The following is a 14,363-nucleotide window of genomic DNA, read 5'->3' as shown; positions in this document are numbered from 1 at the left end:
CTCAGCTAGTCCGAACAGCAGCCCTTTGATGGAAGTTTTATTACCTACATTTTATAGAAGAGGAAACAGAAAGGTTAAGTTGATTACTTAGAGTCATTCAGCAAGTAAGTTGCAGAGCTAAGATTTAGCATGATATAATGAAGAGCATTTGGACTTTTTCTCCTCTATTAATAGTGGATAGTATCAACTTTTTCAGTGCTAGAAGGATTATAAATGGAATATTATTGGCAACATTATCCCAATCTTATCTACCAGATTCTGAAGTCCATACTTTTTCAAGTTGACCACACTGCCTTCCCGTAAAGTAATGCAACTCAGCAAGGCTTTACTAAGATTGTGCTCAATCCCAGATGCTGGGCTTGGGGTCATGGTGATAACAGACATAAATCAGACACTTTCTCTGCTTTCAAATTGCTGCATTTGGAACTTACCTGCCTGGTAATTTTTATTTGATGAGTTACGGCAGAATCATGTGTTTTTTCAAACCAGTGTTTTCTAGTTGTAGACCCATTTTTAACAAATGAGAAAATAAGCCAAGTAGGAAATGCAGTAGCAACTCTGTGACATGATTGATGGTTGTTATTTGCTCATTTGAAATTTCTCTCCCCCTAGAGATCCCAAAATTTCTCGCCTGCTGCTTGATGCTCAGTACCCAGTTGTTGCTGTTGACAGCTACATGCCTGTGGTTGATGTGTTCTCAGGCCACCAAAATGGGAGTCTTCGTGTCTTCTTAGCCATGGGTTCTTCAGATCAGATAATGGCACTGCAAAGATTAAAGAATGAAGAAGGAAAACTTCCTCCCTTCAGCCCTAGGCCAGCGCATTTTCTGGACCATCTGTCTGTAGCATCTGTTACTATGGTACTGACTAAACAATTGATTGTTTACAAAAACATAATCTCATTTAAGGTGCACAACATGATGCTTTAAATATACATAACATTGTGAAAGGATCACCACAGTGAAGCCAATTAACATATCAGTCACATCAGTCACTTTACCTAGTTACCTTTTTGTGTGTGATGAGAACACTTAAGATCTATTAGCAAATTTTAAGTTTCATAATCTCATTTTATCTTGCACATTTTAATGAAACCATTGCCCAAGATCCTTATTTCAGCAGTGAAAAAGAACATATTTGTACTCCAATGCAGTAGATCCAAGAAATTATTTTTTATGGTTTAAATGTATTTCTGTCCTGAGCTTTTTGAATTTATAAAGAAACTCTAATTGGACAACCACATCCTAATTCTCTAATTTACTAACTTAATTAATTGCCTTTTTAAAAATTGGGGTGAACCTAAGACTGCATTTTTTAAAAAGTCTTTATTTTAAAAAAAGATAATCTGGGGGGGAGTATAGGGGTAGGAGGTTGAGAATGATCCTAAATATAAGCCTGCAAAATCTTTTTCTGTTTCTTGACCAAATCCATGTTGGAAAGTTGTAGTGAAGTTCCCTGCTTTCCTACCAGTAAATTCTTAAAAGTAATTTTTTTGTACAGTGATGTATAATTGAGAAAGCACATTCATATACTTTTTCATGTTGATTTCCCTAATACTACATGAGGGGGAATCATTGTCACTCACTTTTTAGGTGATGAAACACAGTCAAAGAGGTTATGTGATTTGTCTGAGTCACATAGCTAAGAATGGGAGAATCAAAATTCAGACACAAGCTTTCTCTTCTTTTTTTGAGAGCCTGGGAGATAGCATGTGCAAGGGGGGGAAGAGCAGAGGGGGAGGGAAAGAGTCTCAAGCAGACACCCCACTGAGTGTGGAGCTTGATGCTGGGCTCTATCTTACAACACTGAGATCATGACCTGAGCTGAAATCAAAAGTCAGACACTTAACCTACTGAGCCATCCAGGTGCCCCTAGACACCAGCCTTCTGACTTAAAGTCCAGTCTTCATTCAATTGTATCATGTCCTGTGGTATCTTACTTTTGGTGTCTTTATCAGTAGAGCCAAATCTCAGTCTGGAGACTTATTTAAGTATGTTATGTTTTTAAATCTGAACCTGAATGACAAATGTGTTGTCTCTAACAGAGAAAGATTAGGAAAATGTCGATGTGTAGGTTTTTGTTTATTTGTATGTTATGAACTCCAAACTCTTCTCTACTGTTTCTATTAGATACTAGTGTTTATTAATAAATAAGCATAGCTTTTTAAATTTAAAAATGACATAAAAACACAAAGAAAACTTACCTATAATATTCTTAAGTCTATTTAAGTGTTATATGGCCTTCACATTGCAGTGTAAACTCAGATTTTGTTAAATTCCATACTAAAAGTTAGAAAATGTTACTATGAGCATAAAAACTCTTTGAAAGATTAGATATCTATAAAGACAATTGTTTTTCTTCCTGTATTCATGTCTCTCATCTATTTTAGCATCTGCAGAACTAAAGTATTAAATTACTCTAATACTGTATGGCCAAATTAAACGGCGGTGAGATTATGAGATTTTTTACTCATATTTTTCTTCTCTGGGGAATTGAACTGAACGTTATCTGTTTTCCTAAAGAAGATTTTGGAACAGATATTGCTGATATGTTTTTAGAATACAAAGCAAAGACCTTATGCAATTTCTATTCCAAATTCATGGAATAGATTTGTTATAAATAAATCGTACAATTTGACCCCTATCTGAATCCTGAATTCCCTCTTTGAATATTCCCAAATATCAGTTATCTAGTATCTGTTGAAGCTGTATAGAGTAGAGATAAAGAGCCTTGGCTCTGGAGTCAGACTACCTGAATTCAAACCCAGGTTCCACTGTTGTTAGCTATACATGTTACATTAGCTACTACAAGTGAAGGGGTTAGTATAGTGCCTGGCTAGAGTAAATAATAAAAACATTAAGTTGTTATTAGTATAGGTAGCCAGTAATGGTATGTTCACAACCTCCCTGACTAGTCTTTATCATTAATGAATAGTCTCAGTGTTATTCCCAACTTCATTAAAAATAGTAAGTAAATTGGGGTGCCTGGCTGGCTCAGTCAGCAGATTATGTGACTCTTGATCTCATCATGAGTTTGAGCCCTACGTTGTACATAGAGCCTACTTAAAAAAAATTAGTATGGGGGCATCTGGGTGGCTCAGTCGGTTAAGCATCTGCCTTTGGCTCAGGTCATAATCCCAAGGTCCTGGGATCGAGCTCAGTGGGGAGTGTGCTTCTCCCCCTCCCCTGGCTCATACTTACACTATCTGTCTGTCTCTCCCTCCCTCTCTCTCTCTCTCTCTCTCTATCTATCTAAAATAAATAAAATATTTTTTAAAAAATTAGTATATTAATACCTGTTTGCTTCATATATATATGTATATATATATTCTTTATTCTATTAAGCTATTTTTTTTTAATTTTTATTTATTTATGATAGTCACACAGAGAGAGAGAGAGAGGCAGAGACACAGGCAGAGGGAGAAGCAGGCTCCATGCACCGGGAGCCTGACGTGGGATTCGATCCCGGGTCTCCAGGATCGCGCCCTGGGCCAAAGGCAGGCGCCAAACCGCTGCGCCACCCAGGGATCCCCTATTAAGCTATTCTTGATGTATTCTATTCTTAGTGTACTAAGAATCAGGAGACAGTTTTGAAACAAATACCTTTTTAGCATTTATCGAGATTGTCACGTTTTTTCCTTTGTTCCATTAATGAACTATATTACACTTATGAATTTCCTAATATTGACCTAGTCTCACAGTCTAGAGTAAATCCACTTTGATCTAATTACAATGAGCAGTTGTTAGATTTATATACAATGAAAATTAAGTATCTCTTTTAGTGTCAACTAATTATGCCCATTTTTTCATCTAAGCACATATTTCATAGAGAAGCAGGAATATTCCAAGAAAGTTTTTCTTTAAAGCTCACCAGTATCTCTATTTCATTCAATAGGCTGAGGACCAAAGAAATGGATTGATGGAACATCACTTTGAGCTCCGCGTAGAGAAAATTAAAGGGCTAGCCCCTCTTCAGGCAACAGTCTGGGGAGAAGCAGATTGTTATGTCCAGTACTACTTTCCAGTTCAAGACTCCCAATCCAGTGTGCTAAAAGGACCTGAGTTCCCTGAAAACGGTAGGTTTGGGAGGTTAGAGTTTCTCATTTTTGTATGGTTCTTTCATTGGCTGTACTTAGAATTTTTTTTTTCCTGAGTGAATTTTGTGTTCTTAAATGTTTCTAGTCTTAACCTGAGTAGTAGAGGAAATGGGCTAAGTTTTTATTTTTCTTTTCTTATAAGTTATGTCTTGTAACTTATAAGGATTATAAGTGTTTTGATAGGATTTCAAATTAATGGAAAATTTAACAAAAATATCACAAAGAACTTCAATATACCCTTTACCTAGACCCACAAGTTATATTTTGCCCCATCTTACATCATTTACATACCTCCTCACTTTTATCTATGCACATACAGTTGATCCTCATTACTCACAGCAGTTATATTCTACATAACATAGCGTTAGGAACACTGAGTTAGGGAATACTGAACCATTGCTCTTAGGGGAAATATGTACATATATATCTCACATAGATCATAATTGTAAATCCTAAAACAACTTATTCTAGTAGATTCTATTTTCTTTATTTTACAAAAGAGAGAACGAGGTTCAGAAATGTTAAGTGACTGAGGCTGCCCCAGTGACAATAACAAGGTTCATGTTCAGACCCCATCCAGCTGACCCCAGAGCCAGGTATTCTTGCATTACACCACACTAGCCTCTACCATCTCAATCATCTGATCATCTGTGAGAGCTAAAACAGGAGAGCAGAGTGTCACTTTGTTTAAGCTAAGCTGGGAACAATGAAGTCAAGTGACTCAATTTTTTTGCCGTTCTGAGCATGTCCACAAATAACTGCAAAAGTGCTGCCATTATTGATTTTGGGGGTTCAGATAAGGGACTTATATCCAGAATATATTTTTTAAAATATTTTTTTAAAAAGATTTTATTTATTTGAGAGAGTGAGCATGAGTGGAGTAAAAGGCAGAGGGAGAAGCAGACTCCCCAGTGAGCAGGGAGCCTGATGTGGGGCTCAATCCCAGGACTCTGGGATCAAGACCTGAGCTGAAGGCAGACACTTAACCGACTAAGGCACCCAGGTGCTCCTAGAAAACTCTTACAAATAATAATTTAAAAAGTCTAATTAAAAAATATTCAGAAGATCTGAATAGACATTTCTCCTAAGATCTACAAAGGCCAGTAAGCATGTGAAAAGATACTCAGCATCATTAGTCATTTGGGGAATGAAAACCAAAAGCATCACAAGATACATCTAGATGGCAATAATTAAGAAAACCAAAAACAAAGCATAGACCAAGAGGTGTTGATGAAGATGTAGAGAAACTGCAACCCTTAAATATTGTCCGACAACAAAGGGATCTCTTTCTTCTGCATTATCATGAAAATTTGGGGGACCATAGCTACTAGGGAAACGGACTTTTGTAGAAATAACATAGAAGATAAAGATTCTGGTTCCAGGTCCATGACCTACTACCTCTAAGACCTTTGGGTTCACTATGCAACCTCAATATGTCCATATTCTGTCTATTAAGTAGTAGTAATAATAGTTGCTTTGTTTTCCTCACAGGAGTATTATGAGGATGAAATAGAATAATACTGGATGTTAACATACTGTCTTACTACATATAAAACATTAGATGTTGTGTTGGATTATACTGAATTGCTTTTCTTTTCCAAAGGAGTCTCTCTGAAGCCTTTCAGATCTGCAACCACACTCTGTGTTCCAGATCCCATCTTTAATAGTGAACACCATCACTCTCTTCTGTTGCCAGCTGAAGTTCCAGTGCAAAGGCTTCTACTGAGTGCCTTCTCTGCGCAGGGGCTTGTGCCTGGAGGTGGAGTCCAGTTTGAAATCTGGTGCAGGTATAATATGAAACCAATTTTGTACCTAGGAAGGAAGTACAGAATCACAGAGCATGCTTCCTTTGACAGCTTAGGTTGAATTGTAAGAAAGTGAAGCAATCCCTACTACTTATTTTATATCATCTGGTTTGTTAGTGACTCTTCTCCAGATTTTACTGAAATTTGCTGAATAATTAGGCTCTTGGGAACAGTTGTATCTCATGCTTCTAACCACTTGTTACATTTGGAAGTGAAATTCTATCAGTTTTACTTCCTACTGCTCTTAAATATTTCGGTCACCTTTTTTCTCCTATTACTGCCTTATTTGGTTCACCCTTATCATATCATGGCTAAATTACTGAAGCCTCCTGACTGGTCTCCCCACCTCTAGACTTACTTCTTATAATCCATTCTTCCCACCACCAAAAGAGTAGCCTTCATAAAATATAGATCCACTCATGTCACAGACTTTACATGAATACAGATGCTCAGCCTCCTTTACATTCCTACTCCCAAGAAACCAACAAAAATGACAAAGTATAGATATAAAAGAAGATAGAGCATCCAGAACAGAACTAGGGAAGAGTACCATTCACTTGCCAGAAATTTTTCCTAAAAAGTCAGATGAATTTAGGTTTGATTTAAAACTGATAAAAGAATGGAATGTTTTGGCATTCTTAGGAATGTCAAAAGAAGTATGGTAGGCACTAACTGATCCTTTAAATTTGAGGGACTTAGGCCTTAAGCCATAGAAGAGATTGGGACCACTCCACTTAGAACCACTTTTGCTGCTACAGGGTGAATGCTCTCAAAGTGGCTACTCCCAGAAGTCCAAGTCAGATGCAGATAACCAGTTTGTAGGGAGCTGGGCTTTGTTCTGAACACAGAGTATAATTTATGGAGTTCCTCCTCCACATGATGGGGAATAAATCCAGCCAGAAACAACCACAGCTGTATACCACAAATACAGACCAGGCTTCAAGGATAACTCAATACCAAAAGCTGATCCCTTGGGCAAACTGAATCGTTTTTCCACCTAATTCTTCTAACTCACAGCTTGTGCTTTTGTGGCTTACAGATACTATTATCCCAACGTGAGAGACCAGATGGTTGCCAGAGGAACCTTGCCATTATCAAGGATCTGTGCCATGGTAACCATGCAGCACCGTGAGGATGTGGGAATACAGACCTTTAATCTCCCTTTAACCCCCAGGCTTGAAAATAGGAAAGAACTGAGAAACCAGTCATCAGGTAATTGAAGACTGCTTTGTCTCTTCCTTTCGAATTCCATATACATAAATATCCCTTTTCTCTGTAAATACAGACTCTTCATATTTTGTGAGACTTACCTTTTTAAGAATCTAATGAAAACGAAAAAAAAATCTAATGAAAACTATGATCTACCTTTTTTTAGAAAAATGAATATGAGTGCGTTATATGCAAATTTTGTCTACAATTTTAGAAAATTCATATTTCCATGGCCTGTCTGTATAAATGTGGCTTGTCTCATTTCACCTTTAACTTTAGCAAGCATGTAAGAAGCCTCACAGCATAAGTCCTAAGTGTTATGTAAGGTGTGCTCAGAGAATTATTAATAATTCCGGGGCAACATGTGCAGATGTGGGATTGGTGGAATACAATTAGCATGAACTGAGAATTCACTGTAAGAAAGGAAGAGGTTAAGACTTAAAGTTGAAAGAGATTCATTAGAATTTGGAGTTTTAAATTACATCCTAATTGTTTCAGTAGGATGACCTCCAGGTATGTAGACTTGGCCTCCTAAGTTAAGTTACTATACTTGCTTGAGAGTATCTGCCAAAGCAAAAGTTTTTATTTTACCATGACTAAGATTAAGTTATGACTCCAGACTGTCATGATCAGCTTGTCAGTTATTTCTTAAAGCTTTCTCGGAAATATGATAATAGAAAGGTAGAATTTTTATAAAGGGCATATAAAGGGTGTTTTGGGTGGTAGTAGTAAAAGGATAATAGAAATTTAAGTGTGAAAACCTTTTAAAAGTTTAAAAAAGAAGAAAAGTGGAATCCATCTCAATTCTATAAAAATAACTGAGAGTTTAGGGGCACTTGGGTGTCTCAGTTGGCTAAGTGTCTGTTTTTGGCTCAGGTCCTGATCTCTAGGTCCTAGGATTGAGCACTGTGTTGAGCTTCCTGCTTAGTAGGGAGTCTGCTTCTCCTTCTCCCTTTGCCTCTCCCACTACCCATGCCCCATTCTTTCTCTCTCTCTCAAATTAATTTAAAATATTAAAAAAAAAAAAAAAACAACTGGGAGCTTAAAAAGTCTGAAATTAAGTTCTGCCTCTGATAGTTGTGTGATTTTGGCAAGCATTTCAGTCTCTGAGCCATAGTTTATTGGATGTAAAGTGAAAATAGTAACTTTTGTTCTGCCTTTATTCATCATAAAGTACAATAATATGAAGTGATTCTGGCCATGGACATTTTATCTCACTGCTAATGTCACTTGTTCATTAGGATTGTAGTGTTTATCCTCTTCCTTTTGACCAGGACTTCGGATTTGATACAACAGAAACTGTTCCAACTAATCTTTTTATCTTTTTCTTTTTCCCCTCATCCTTTAGGTTTACTGGATGTGGGCCTAAGGTACAGGCGTACTCCCAGGACAGCAGAGGGAGTTCTTGCTGCCCGAGCTGTCTCTATCTCAGTCCAGATTATCAGAGCCTGTGGTCTGCAAGCAGCAGCCAAGTAAGTCCACCTCTGAAAAGCAATCCTCATCTTTTTCCATTATAATCCACATAGTATATGCGGCTCAGCTATGTAAAACTTCCTTGTGTACAGTTTCCAGTTCATTAAGGTTTCTCCTAAGAAAGCATGTAAGAGTATGTGTGAGTAGCAAACTTTACTACTTCACCTCTCATTTTTCTAGCTTCTACCCCTTCGGTCTGTTCTCAACACGGAAACCAGTGAGCCTATGAAAACATAAGGCAGACCTTGACACACCTTTACTTAAAATCCATCAGTGACTTTTCATCTCATTCAAAGTAAAAGTCAAACTACTAGAAATGGCTATGAGACCCCACATGATCTGGCTCCTTATTATCTTTATTACTTTATCTTCTCCGGTTCATCTCCCCTCTGCTTACTCTACTTCAACCACTGGCTTTATTGCTTCTGAACACACCAAGTTCATTTCCCCCTCAGGTAATTTGTCTTGCTGTTTTTTTCTGCCTGGAACACTGTTGCTGTATATAAACAACATGGCTCTCTTTTATCTCCTTCAGGCCTTTGTTCATACTTCTCTCTGCCTTGAATATTCTTCTTGTCCACTAAACACACTCCTATTTTCTTTTGGCTTGGTAGCTTCTTTGCAGCCTTCCTTTATCTCTTCTTACATGTAGATGGAAGTGGCACTTTGTCCTTTGTCTTTTTTATTTTTTTAAGATTTTATTTATTTATTTATTTTAGAGAGCAAACATAAGTAGGGGGAATGGCTGAGGGAGAGGGAGAAATGCAGGCTCCCTGCTGAGCAGGGAATCCAATGTGGGGCTCAACCCCAGGACCCTGGGATTATGACCTGGGCCAAAGGCAGACACCCAATTGACTGAGCCACCCAGGCACCCCTGTCCTTTGTTTTTTAGCACCTTGGTTGTAACCCATATTACTCAGTTTCAGTGATTTGCATACATGAGTTTCCCCCACTTGGCTGTGAGTTCCTCTAGTCACTATCTGAACTCCTCTCTGCCCCCTACCACTGCATAGCATAGTTCTAGCACATATCAGGTGGCCAGTAAGAAAGAGAACTAAGTCATGCTTCTACTATAGACTAGTTCACTTTGGACAGGTTCAGGAAAGAAGCAGGCAAGTGTGCTATAACTTTTTCCCTTGTAACTTTGAGTCATATCATTTGCCTTTAACTTCACAGTCTGGAAATAATGAACTGAATTACTGCCATATGAGATCTGACATTGAAGCAATTGGTAAAATGCTCAGCCTGGTTAATATTTTTGTCACTAAATTCTCCAAATAGACTTACAGTAATTACTCGAGAACATTTTGGTGTAAGTGATACCAGGGCAGTTTTTTAATCATGTTCTTCCTTCACATTAAAACTTTTGAGTGGCTCAGTGGTTGAGCATCTGCCTTCGGCTCAGGGTGTGATCCTAGGGTCCTAGGATCGAGTCCCACATCAGGCACCCCTCAGGGAGCCTGCTTGCTTCTCCCTCTGATCTCTGCCTCTGTGTGTCTCCCATGAATAAATAAATAAAATCTTTAAAAAGAAAAACACTTTTGATGGTTTCCCATTGTCAGTAACTGGTCTAATTTTAATTGTGCATTCCTATTAACAGAAAAATAAAAGTTTAGCATATCTTCTAAATAACTGTACTTATTCATGTGTAAATCATTTTCATGTATTATAATTTATTAAATATACTATAAAATAACAAGCATATATAAAACTTTAACATATGAGATAACAAATATAGAAGTTTTAATATTTTCTTCCGATGCCCCTTAAGTTAGCCGTACACACTCTACCTTAGGGACTGCTGGTTCACAGGATAAGCTCTAACCTGCTCAACTTGGCACTCAGAGCCCTTCTTAATCTCAGTCTTGAAAGAAGAGTAAGTTATCAAAATGCCCAGGAGAACTGAAAACTATTCAAAAGGAAGAACAGGTGCAAATGCACAGAGGCATGAAACTTGTTCTGTGGAGTACTTGTTCTGTGTAAGACCCAGCCAAGGTCAGAATCTGCAAATATGGTGTTAAATTAACCACTACTTAATTGTCAGAGACGGACTTGGCATTTAGATACTCAGTAGATGTCTAAGACACTGCATCATAGATAAGAAACTCACTAGTTACTCTCTCTGTGGATCATGGAGTAGGTCAGATCAGATGGCAGGCAGTTTGTTGTAAGCCCTGCATTTGGTCTGTGTTACTGTTGCAAGAAGGAAGGGTAAGAAGCCAGGCCAGTTCTGACACTATATTCCCCTGGTTGGGGAAATCCTACAGAATATGAGACAAACAAGGTATAACGGAAACAGAATTTCACTAGAAATTGGATCCCTTGGCTTCTGGTCCCACCTGCATCTCACACTAGCTGTGCGTTATCTTGGGCTAGTTTCTTTACATCTCTGGGTCTAAGTTTCTTCATCTAAAAAATGGAAATTATGAACACCTCTCCTGATTTTATAAGGATCAGTATAAGATTAACAGTTATAAAGTCACTTTATAAACTACTAACTAATATACAAGTGATTAGTTCCATAATTAACATTACCTTTGTTAGCCAGCAAAATATAGTAAAATCAGAAATTAGTTTTATTTTGCATCTTATTAAAGAAAGGAATTCTTGGTATCCAGAGAGCAGGTGCTCTGAAGTCAGCCTTCTCTTTACAAGAGACACCAACTCCCAGGGCACCTGGGTGGCTCAGTCAGTTAAGCATCTGACTCTTGACTTCAACCCAGGTCATGATCTAAGGATCTTGGGATCAAGGCCCACATATGACTGTCTGCTCAGCAGGGAGTCTTCTTTGAGATTCTTTCCCTCTTCCCCTCCATCTGCGTGTGCTCACTCTCTCTCTAAAATAAATAAATGAATCTTTTTTTTTTAATTTTTATTTATTTATGATAGTCACACAGAGAGAGAGAGAGAGAGAGAGAGGCAGAGACATAGGCAGAGGGAGAAGCAGGCTCCATGCACCGGGAGCCTGACGTGGGATTCGATCCAGGGTCTCCAGGATCGCGCCCTGGGCCAAAGGCAGGCGCCAAACCGCTGCGCCACCCAGGGATCCCAATAAATGAATCTTTTAAAAAGGAGAGAGGGAGAGAGAAATACCAACCCTCATCTTAAGTGCCAGTGGTCTTCCTGATACTATGTAGGCAGACTCCTTCTTTCTTATTCACTTGAGTCTTTTAACTAACCTGATGTTTAACTGAGAATGAGTGGAAACTTCTATGAACATACATGGGTTCATTGATTTGCTGATGAAGTACTAGTGAAGAAGAGATAATTGGATCAAAGGAAGAGATATTACAGTCTAGGTATAGATGTAGATATAGATAGGCACTTGATTAACAGCAGTGGCCCTGCTGCATTACTTTTTAAGTCCCACGAGGGTAAATATAATTATTTTGCTGCTTTTTGTATCTAGGTCTGAGCCCAGGGCATGATACACAGAGTAGATGCTCAAGAAATAATTATTGAGTGAATGAATTAAGGCTGGCTTTTGGGTCCAAACCTTTCTTTCCTTCACTGCCATCTCTGAGAGTTTCCAATTAAGAGTCCTTTCAGGGGTGCCTGGATGGCTTAGTCGGTTAAGAGTAAGCCTTTGGCTCAGATCATGACCCTAGAATCCTAGGATCAGCCCTACATCCCTGAGCAGGGAGCCTGCTTCTCCCTCTCCTTCTGCAACTTCCTCTGCTAGTGCTCTCTCTGTGTCTCAAATTAAAAAAAAAAAAAAAAAAAAAATAGGGATGCCTGGGTGGCTCAGCAGTTGAATGTCTGCCTTTGGCTCAGGGCATGATCCTGGAGTCTCGGCATTGAGTCCCACATCAGACTCCTGCACGGAGCCTGCTTCTCTCTCCGCTTAGGTATCTGCCTCTCTCTCTCTCTCTGTCTGTCTCTCTCTCTCTCTCTCTCTGTCTCTCATGAATAAACAAATAAAATCTTTAAAAAAATTTTTTTAATTAAAAATAAATAAAAAACAAAAAGTCCTTTCATTACCCACAGACTTTGTATACATTATCTACTATAATTTTTACAATGCTCCTTGTTATCCTTGTTTTTTTAGCCACTACTGGCATTTGATTTATTTCCCTCTCATTTTTCCTGTGCATAATATATATTTTAGACTATGCTGTTGTGTAGAAATACACTTATCTATTAATGAGGATTTTAGGTTAATTTCATTAGAAACGAAAATGCAGTAAGCATATAATTATACATACATCTTTAGTATTTGTTGTATCCGTATGCTGTCCTCATTTTAGCAAAGAGGACAATGAAACTTGGAAGAGTGTGAGTAACTTGTGCAAGGTCACACATTTGATTAAATGATAGAGCCAAGATTAAAACCCAGATCTGTTAACTCTAGATTACTACCCTCTACTAATGTATACCAAGTAAAATAAAGAAGACACCCCTTAAATCTCCTTTGGGGCTATCAGGAAATCCTTCAAAAAGAGGTGACCTCTTTGGCGTGCCTGGATGGCTCATTGGTAAAGCATAGGACTCTTGATCTCACAGTCATGAGATCAAGCCCCACGTTGGGTGTTGACCTTACTTAAAAAAAAAAAAAGTATATAAAAAGAGACAACCTCTTTGTCTAAATGTCAATTTTATACTCTTGGGAAAGTTGGGATAAGGGAAATTGTCTCATACTATATTCATGCACGAGAAGAATTGACAACTCTTTATGAGTATCAGTTAAAGATGGATAAATTCTGTCTATACTGAACAAGACAAAAACAGCCCCCAAAGACATCTGGGAACTGGTCTGACACTTGCAGCTGGGCTTGATGTTTTCGTGCTGAGCACAAACAATCTCACAGAACACAAAGCTGCTTTGCAACCATGATGAAGTGAGACAAAAATAAAGTTACTCTGTAATCTTGTCTAGTTACAAACCAAAACAAGGTCATTATGAAAATCACAAAAATACCTAACATCCCCTCATCCTGGCTAAAATGACTGATCACTGCTGCTTTACCAATTACAGCTTTAGTCTTATTGTAGTCTTCCCTCCTTTTAGGTAGGATTCATCAGAACAGCAATCCAGAACAAAGCCCCACTTCTTTTTTTTTTTTTTTAATTTAAGATTTATTTATTTATTTATTCATGATAGACAGAGAGAGAGAGAGGCAGAGACACAGGAGGAGGGAGAAGCAGGCTCCATGCCAGGAGCCTAACGCCAAAGCCCCACTTCTTGAACAAAGTTTACTAACAATCTAGTGCTGTATAAGTCCTTTCTGATACCTTTGTATAAAAATTCCCCATGATTCCCCTTGGTGTATATTCTTTCTCATCGTAATGAACAGTAAAATCAACTTGTTCAACTACCATTGCTCCCTGGTAGTCTTTGGCTGAAGGTCATTGACAGTACAATTGGAGTGTCCTTGGAGTGGCACTCTGGTAAACAGGTGAATGTTGTCTTCCCGTACCCTAGGCAATTCAGCTGACTTCTGATACTACCTTCCCTACCTTCTCCCCTAACAGGGCTTTGGCTGAGCAGGAACCCGCTCTACAGTTCAGTGCCACAGTTGGGGTCAATTCCTTTGTCACCACTCATCTCTCCTTCCTGCCCAAAGGAGAGCAGCGCCGAACCCGCCCTGTAGCCTGTTCCTTCTGCCCTGAGTTCTCCCATCACGTTGAGTTTCCATGTAACTTGGTGACTCAGCATTGCAGTGGAGAGGCCTGTTTCCTGGCAGAACTGTTGGAATTTGCAGAGGTCACTTTTGCTATTTATCATGAAGATACCAAGTCAGGTGAGCACCAAATGACTCACAATCAGAATTAAAAGGGGCT

General features: G+C 38.5%; 1 protein-coding gene across 9 annotated transcripts in view; it reads left to right on the top strand.

Moving 5' to 3' along the window:
- C2CD3 (C2 domain containing 3 centriole elongation regulator) overlaps nucleotides 1-14,363 on the top strand; it is a 146,267-nt gene that overhangs the window by 62,694 nt on the left and 69,210 nt on the right. For all 9 annotated transcript variants that reach the window (XR_011995351.1, XR_011995350.1, XR_011995352.1 and 6 more), the window contains 6 exons: nucleotides 613-859; nucleotides 3,894-4,074; nucleotides 5,699-5,882; nucleotides 6,940-7,112; nucleotides 8,458-8,581; nucleotides 14,055-14,323. Coding sequence is in view for 6 of the 9 variants with exons in the window: in XM_026010500.2 (XP_025866285.2) it covers nucleotides 613-859; nucleotides 3,894-4,074; nucleotides 5,699-5,882; nucleotides 6,940-7,112; nucleotides 8,458-8,581; nucleotides 14,055-14,323 (1,178 nt within the window). In the remaining 3 variants the exon portion in view is untranslated. The remainder of the gene's footprint in view (nucleotides 1-612; nucleotides 860-3,893; nucleotides 4,075-5,698; nucleotides 5,883-6,939; nucleotides 7,113-8,457; nucleotides 8,582-14,054; nucleotides 14,324-14,363) is intronic.

This window comes from Vulpes vulpes, chromosome 11, assembly GCF_048418805.1.
Source record: "Vulpes vulpes isolate BD-2025 chromosome 11, VulVul3, whole genome shotgun sequence".
In the NCBI taxonomy this organism is placed as follows: domain Eukaryota; kingdom Metazoa; phylum Chordata; class Mammalia; order Carnivora; family Canidae; genus Vulpes; species Vulpes vulpes.
This window is presented reverse-complemented; position numbering and strand designations above follow the sequence as displayed.